The sequence below is a fragment of the Dendrobium catenatum genome, unplaced genomic scaffold (assembly GCF_001605985.2).
Source record: "Dendrobium catenatum unplaced genomic scaffold, ASM160598v2 fragScaff_scaffold_71, whole genome shotgun sequence".
NCBI classification, from domain to species: domain Eukaryota; kingdom Viridiplantae; phylum Streptophyta; class Magnoliopsida; order Asparagales; family Orchidaceae; genus Dendrobium; species Dendrobium catenatum.
Window position 1 is genome coordinate 1,933,438 of NW_021318533.1, and position 8,452 is coordinate 1,941,889.

At 34.8% G+C, this 8,452-nt stretch overlaps 1 protein-coding gene across 1 annotated transcript; it reads right to left on the reverse strand.

Annotated features, from left to right (window-relative positions):
• Positions 1-601: 601 nt before the first annotated feature.
• LOC110104258 (protein disulfide-isomerase-like) lies at positions 602-8,178 on the reverse strand. Its single transcript, XM_020833282.2, has 11 exons — positions 7,933-8,178; positions 6,227-6,257; positions 5,837-6,124; positions 5,522-5,710; positions 5,232-5,357; positions 3,967-4,104; positions 3,757-3,876; positions 3,524-3,641; positions 2,898-3,010; positions 1,542-1,741; positions 602-849 (listed from the first exon to the last, which is right to left on the reverse strand). The coding sequence occupies exons 1-10, from the start codon at positions 8,115-8,117 to the stop codon at positions 1,547-1,549; spliced, it is 1,503 nt and encodes a 500-aa protein (XP_020688941.1). The 5' UTR covers positions 8,118-8,178; the 3' UTR covers positions 602-849; positions 1,542-1,546.
• Positions 8,179-8,452: the final 274 nt, after the last annotated feature.

The window sequence follows — 8,452 nt, forward strand, 5'->3', positions numbered from 1 at the left end:
GCTATCACACGCTAATAAATTTGATTATAAAATATAACTTCTCACCACAAAATTTCGATAATAAAAAAGAAAAAAAAAACTTTTAAAAAACGTATGAATACAATTTATAAAAAACCTTAAGAGGTTTATTATATCTTAATAAAAAAAATAATACGAAATTTTTTATTGTATCATATTATTATATGACTCATCAACAAAACAATAAATTATTTACTCAATTCCTTAACCAAATGGGTGAACTAATTTCTATATCATTTTCGTTTCCATCAACCTTACATCTCCCTCTTTCTCAATTCCTTCTAACTAAAGAGAGGCGATAGGTGACAGGTATACTTCATAAACAATAAAATAGAGAGAGATGAAAGGATGATCAACCGCAAGCAAGCCACAACCACGAAAAATTATTCTGTGCAGATGTCAAACGCCGTCCAGAGACCAACCAGAATGCGCCGCATTACTGCCGCTCGGTACCATGCTTGGTACTCCTGACATGGCGCATTCTGATTGGTCATCGGACGGTGAACTACGTTCAGCATCCGCGCAGAATAATTTCTCACATGGCTTCGAATAGCCCTCAACATAGCATCAATGCAAGAAATCCTATGAGAACGCTAATAAATAAAACTTAAGAGGTTCAAAAATCTAACTTAGGAAGACATTCGAACATAAGCGCTCATTAATTATCAAAATGTTGGAAAAGAAGATGGAATTGCCGAACTAAAAGCTAAGGCTTTTGTTTGGATGCAATAAAGTTCTAAAATTAAAATTTCTGAATGAGCAACTTGGGTGAAGTGATGCTTGACATCGCCAAGCTATGTTAAAACCCCCTTCCATCCTTCATATAGAAATCTGCAATGCACATGAAATGAAATGTCAGATTTATACAAATACTATCAATTTTTAATGAGAAAAACAAGTTGCATCAGATGGGAAGCTCAGCAAATAAATCACATACATTAGTTATTGCAGCATGATCATGGCATATGTATATAAGCAATGAGTTAGGCTTTGTTTGACACGGCTTTCTTACCGCTTCTTAAAGCAGCTTTTTTACTGCTATTTAAAGTAGCTTTCATATGTACTTTTTCACATTGTACATAAAGCAGCTTTCGTATGTACCTTTTCACATTGTACATAAAGCAGCTTTCGTATGCAACTTTTTTAAAGCGGCTTTTTAGTATAAAGATTTTAATTTTTAAACTAGAAAGATGTTTTAAGAAGCAATAAAAAAACTGTCTCAAACAAAACCTTAGTCGGTGGCACCCACTTAACTGATATACTACTAAAGAGGTCGAGGAACTCATAGTTGGTGATGATCTTCCGATAGATTCAGAATATAATGAGAAACCAACATGTATTGTATAGCTTCTAGCTTTTAGGCTTTGTTTGAGACGGTTTTTTTATTGCTTCTTAAAGCTACTTTCTAGCTTTAAAAAAAAAAATTGTATAAACTGAAGCAGTAAGAAAGCTGTCCCAAACCAAGCCTAAGTGAGTTTAAGGAAATTGAAAGGGTGAGGGAGAAAATGAGAAGATGAGCGCACCTGAATCAAAGTTCATCCTTTATGGGATCAGATTGAATAGTCTCTACAACACTATCCTTGTTTTTCTTTATGAAGTCAATGAAGTCGTCTACTGTTCTACCTCCCTCATATTGCAATAGCTTCCCAGCAGCAGATGAAAAATACAAGGTTGGATAGCCTTGAACTTGGAATTCACTCGGTACATCGTTTGCAGTCGCATCCTGGACAGCAAATCCGCATGTATTAGACAATATTGCCTTTAAAAGATAACAACAAAGCTATGACTACGAATTTAAAATAGCCACAATGGTAAATTGTAAACTGTATGAGCAACTTAAAATCACAGCAAAAAATTTAGTAACAAATAAATAAAACCGAATATATAATAAGTGACAAAAACTTATGGCGGGATCTCAACTTCGATGGGCTGAAGAGTAGAGAAATAATGCCAGCATTATTGAAGCTCAATGTGGCAGCTATATCTCTATAACATATATAATTTTAGTTTATATTTGACCTGAATTTTTAGCTGTTAACGGATGCGTTATGGGTGTCTTATGCTGCATCAAAGTTTCTTTGAATTATGACTATGTTACTGAAAAAATGAAGGGACAATTAGCATAGCACTAATCGGCTTATGCTTCAGAAAGGAAAGTGTTAGTAAGCAAAAAGTAGTAAGTTTAATAGATGAATAACCGCTAAGCATCATGAAAAAACATGATTTCGTCGCAGATTTATAATTTTATAATGGTTATGGCAATCTTTCTCTTTTGAACTGATTGAACTTCTTCTTTTTTTTTTCTTCCTTCACTCTTTCCGTTTTTGTGGATATACAAGATTAAGATGCTTCCAGCTTAAGTTCATCATTCACTAATTTAAATGAAGCAAAAAAGTTTCATATTTTAATTTGAATTTTTCGTTAAGATTTAATTTGTAAATGTGTTGAATTTTTCAGTATTTTTGTGCTCCTTTCAGTATAATGAATAGTAAAAAGAAAACTAACTTGTGGCTTAATATTTAATAGGAAAGATTTGTTGAGCATTGCATATTAGTAGATTAATATTTTAAACATTTCAATCCTAATGAGATTGTTATATACTCATGATGAGGCATACGATATGAGCTAAATGAAATGTCATTGGTCGTGTATCACCACAAAGATTGATGAAAAAGTCGAGCAAAATTTTCTAATTAATGAAACACTACCACAGCATAATTCTTTCTCCCTTTAATCCAAGATCCATGCAGTTCGTGCACACTAGGCATGGTAAAAACCTCTATATATATATATATATATATATATATTCCAATGATGTAAGAGGAGAAAAAAGAAACAAAACAAACGAGTTCTCTACAATATCCAATTGCAAGCCATACCATTTTGGCAATGATGACATCAGCATCATCGTGTAATGACACAGCTACTTCATCCAGGATGGGAGCCAGTTTCTTACAATGTCCGCACCAGGGAGCATAAAATTCAAGTAAAACTGCAAAAAGTAGAAGCTCGTTTCAAGAAAAAATCCCTCAGAACAGAAGGAAAGTGAATGAAAAACGAAAAAAGTATATAACAAAATGGGAACAACTCTTTCATGAAGATGTCTTCCATACATTAAAGGGGGCAAACAAGCTGTTAAAGCAACTAAAAAAGCAGCAAAAGTGTGATAATCCTAGATATTTTAATTTGAATTAGAGCTGCCAAGACTACTAAAAAAATGTATATGCATTCCGAACATCAACATCAGTAACGTTATTCGAGTAAAGATTGAATTGGTAATGTAGAACCAAAGTTAGTGCAGCAATTCATGCCAACATCATTATTACTATCATCTTCCCAAGAACATGGGAAGGCAATTGCATGAAATTCTTTTAAATCAAAGTGGGAAAAACAAAATGAAAGAAACAATTTTAAGTTAGGCATTAATGCTTTGGAATTGTCCAGAATTAAGTTGTAATCATAAAAGCATTTTTATGCTTGACGATAAAAGTTGCTTGCAACAAACCATTCTTTCCGGAGTTGAAAACTACGTCGCGTAGAGAGTTAGCCACAACCACCTTCACAGGTTCATCATTGAGCTCAGGAATTGGCTCCGACTTGATAAAAGGTGTAAGGCTCCCATCCTAAAGAAATTAAACAAAACAAGTGAAGCTCAAAAGCAGGTGATCCAAGAGAGGAGAAGAGAGGAGAATAATTTTTAAACAAAAAGCTTTACTCTAGAGCCACCTAAGGCATTACCACATACTCCCTAAGCCACGTTGCAATCTGATCAGGTTCTAAGTTAGGTTTAAGATACTTTTTCCCATCATTTTCTTGAAGAATGATAAGGGGAACTTGACTTTCCACAAGGCCAAAATACTGCTATCATGAAACATTTGTACATAAAGCTTGTGAGTTGATAATTGTATAAGATGCTCAAAAAACGCAGAAATTTGCTTAAGATATAACCTGGAAGGCACCTTCACTGGCCTTAATATCCCCAAGCAAAAAGCTCATTTTCTTGCCTTTGTAGTTCTCAGCGACTTCTAAATACTTTGACTTGAATGAATCAAAATATTGTTCGCTAAAATGGATGAAGAGCAAAACCTGCCCATAGGAAGATGCCATCATAGAAGACATGTCAATTACAAGAAGAACAAGCATGATGTCAATGTGACATCCAGAACAAAGCTACAATATTTTGAATGTGCAAAACACACTATTAAAAAAAGGGAAATAGAAGAGGAGACTTCAGGGTTAAGTTCATCTCCGAACTAGATCAAAAAACGTATTAGAGTGAGAGTATCACAGTCAGTAAGCATCTCAAAGAATCTCAATCATTCATTATTAAACACCATTCGTAATGATATTTGCTAATAAAATATTAGTAAGAAAAACAATTGGTCCAATAATTCCAGGAATGACCAACTGTGGTTTTACTATGACATGGCATAATGATATTATGCTAAGTTTCTTTCACATTTTCAATCAGCACACCTTCGGGAACCTTTTATTATAACAGAAAGGGAAAGAAAACATCGATTAAATGATTAAACATGTCAAAAAATAAACAAGTTGATGCAGAGCATCCTTACTGAAGGAAGACCTGAGGAGCATTTTACCTTATATTAGTCATATATTTCTGTTAGCTAGTTTGTGCTCCACTACCATAATACTATAGTTAGTTATATAGTACTATTTGCACCTTTTCTACGTTTAGTCCTTTTACAGTATTGAGGATAGGAAGAATATAGATACCAAAAACCTGTAAGAAGGAATCATATAACAAAACAGAGATATAGTTACTATTCTATTGTTCTTGGCTTCCTCTGTTTTTCTAACCATGCAGAGATCACCCATACCACAAGTATTATAACAAAAATATAGTACGAAAAGAATCAGAAAATAGTAGCAAAATCAAGAAAACAGTTAATGACTGAGAGTACATAGCAATATCGTACTCAGAAGTTTCCAATGCAAGAGCCTAAGAAAGGTTAAGGCTCTATAATGTAAAAGATGAGAAAGTGCCCCAGAACAACCATGTTATTTCAAACAAATGCAAATTTTAAAATGGTAGTAAATGTCAAACTTAAACCAAGAGCGTAAAATGTGGGAAGGGCTAAAAAAATCAAAATGCCAATTCATCAGATAGAATACAGCTGCAAAGCCTTTCAGAAGTTTTCTATATAAGCAAACAAAAACACCAGACAATGAAATTCAGAAATGGTTGTTACTTTGGCGTTCTGGTTGTTGAAAAACTTTATCACATATGGGTGGTTGGAAGGTTCTTTGTCAAAAATCGTAACAACAGGGATACTGGCAACTTCAATGGAACCTTCCAAAGCATCCAAATGAAAATCCTGAAAAAAAAAACAATACATTTACATTTACAAACATTAGGAAAAAAAATTCTAATTTAAAGAAAATACAAAACAATTACAATCAAAATTGATTTTCCAAACCACTGCCAAATGCATTTCGAAAGTTAAGAACCGAATTGCAAAGAGAACTTGCATCTAATTACCTGGAAATCAACAAAAAGCTCATCAAATGGCTTAAATAGACGAACAACGGGTCCCTTTACTGCTGTATCCCCACGAGGTAGCAGCTTAGCATCAGAAGTATGACCAAAATCATAATCTGAACGCAACTTCTCAGCTAGTTTGGTAAAGTTGTCAAATTCCTCTCCAGAATATTCAGGGAATACACCAACCTAGAGTAATGTGTAACAGAAATGAAAGTTTGCAACTTTAGGTATAAAGGCGAGTTATGATGGCAACAGTAGGACGACAAGAAAAAATTTCACTTTCGAGAACAAATAAATGAATGGAGAACTCACAATAAAAACTTTCTTTTCATCTATGAAATTAACGGCGTCCTCCGAGGATTTAATCTCAGCAGAAGCAGGGCCAACTTGTTTCTTCAAATATTCAACAATGCCATCAGCATCCCTTGGGCCTTTGTAATCTTGAATGTTCTTTCCTTCATTTCTCAGGATTTTAAGTGTAGGAAAGCCTCTAACACCATGTGTAGAGGCAAGATCTTTGTTTATCTCTTCATTGGCATTAACCTTAGCAAGAACAATGGGAGGATCATGCTTACTCAATATTGATGCGGCCTTCTCATACTGCAAGAACAAGTTTAATTATGTCAAACAGCCCGGTACTAAAAGTAAATAGAGAAAATTTTCCCCCAGAGTGACAAGGGTAACAATCTAAATAATCCTTACCTCTGGTTCTAGTTTCTTGCAATGACCACACCTGCCACAAAAGGATGAATAAAAATCATTCATATGAAATACACATTAGAAAAAATGTTTAATGTAAGGCTTTATTAGGTACAAGCTTATCAAAATGAAGCCAACAAGCATGATGAAGAAATTGCCCAAAAAAGTCTCATTAAGCTACATTAATTGTATAGAATAATTCTTCATGGCTGACTTAAAGGATTCCAACCAATTTCCAAAATCTCCTAATCTCAAGGGGGATTGGATTGACTTAGGACCAATTTGCTTCATCATAAGTGTCCAAAATTTATTAGTTCTCACTATTATAATTGAGTTTAAATTTTTGTTTGATTGAAACTGAATGACACTAAGATCCCATTCTTGAACTCACTTTCAAAAATGAGGAAAATGAGTTTCAATCTAGAGGGTTAGGAAGTCACCTTCAGTTCTCATTTGTTACTTTTAATTCATGATCATATTAAATTATGGGTTGGGGTTAGGATGTTGCTTCAATGATAATGAAATATTGACAAATTAATGAGAGGGTTTATAAAAATGAAGCTCACTACAACCATTAAAAAACACAAAATTGAGTTCACAAAAAGTGAGTTTTTTGCAAGCAAAAAACTATACTCAAACTCACTTCAATATGTCTCGATTCTGATACAAAAATCCAAACAGTTAACAATGAAACAAATTGGATCTAGTGATAGGCCTCTGAAGGAGCACAAATCTGGCTTACAAAAGACTTAAAAAGTAAACAATGTCAAAATGAGTACAAGGAAGGTATGGCATCGATGAGCCTAAGATTTCACTTAAGAATCTAAAAGAAAACTCCCCATGCATATTCAACATCAGAAGCAGTGGCAGTAGTATAACAGTTGGCATAACACCAATTAATATTTTTTTCATCATTAGCTATCATTATAAGCTCTTTAATTAATTAATTCTGGCTCATAAAAAAAAAATTCCCAACAACCTCTAAACATCATATCTTCGGCCTAATCCTTTAACTTCAAAGCTCTTCCAAGCTATTCCACATTTTGCTGGTATTTCCTCTGTCCCCTATTAGTGCAAGCCTACAACATATTCATCACATCACCTTGACCTCAATAAAAAGTCTACTAAACATACCCATTCCAATATAGATGTCTTACAGACAACCTCCCACTGTGTAATCAAGGATTCACAACAGACAACTAGCAATTAAGTTTGGAGATATTGGATGCCATACAGTGGCCGATTTTCATAGGTAACAAAAAAATAGCTTATCCACCTTGCAGCGTGGCTAGGGTTTGCAGCTCATTTTCCTGCCGCAACTTATTGACAGGCGCAAACGGAACCTCAAAGTCATAAACACATCCTAAATTGAAACAGACAATTACTCCTGTAAAATAGCCATCATTTAACAATATGGCAAACTTCACTGATTAATCAATCAGATCTGTTTCAGTTTCCCAACCCCCTCAACACCCCCATCACTTCAGAAGCTTACAAAAAAAATACTATTAAAGGGTCGAAGAACTTGAAATTGATAGAAATCACCTAACTGTGATAAGAAAAATAAAAAATCTAAACTTGAATATGCCGTAACCATTCCACCGATTGACCTCGTGTGCAATTTTCAAGAACATCATCTCATTCAACGAATCATCGCCAAAACCATCTAAGTATATAGATAAAGCGCGAAATGAATAAGATTGCATTACCATGGGGCGTAAAACTCAACGACAAGAAAAGGGTGCTTGGCGATCGTCTCTGAGAAATTGGAAGCGTCCAGGGTGAGCACCGCCGAAGGTGTCTCTTCCGCAACGGACTCATCGGAGCTTGCCGAGGCTATGAACGCGAACAAGAGCAACGCAGACCATATCCAAGCCCCAACGGAATTCGCCATAGAAATCAAGACCAAGTTTCAACTCCGAAACCCCTCTTCCTCAGCTCACCCAGTAATGTATCGATGAGAGCCGAAACGTATACGTTGTTCTTGTCGATTATTGAAGATCAAATGAAAACTCCAAACAGGAAACTACATTACGAACGAATAAATAAAGTGTCGCTCACGTCATGCACTAAGGAAAATGACGTGGTTCCTTGTGATTGGAGAAGTAACAGTTCGTGTTCTGAATGTTTTTGGGATCTGAAGGAAAGAGCGGCGAAAATGCCATTGTCAAATGGAAATAAACTTATTTGCGGAGTCGTGGCGTGCTATGAATTAATTCTACGCATTAA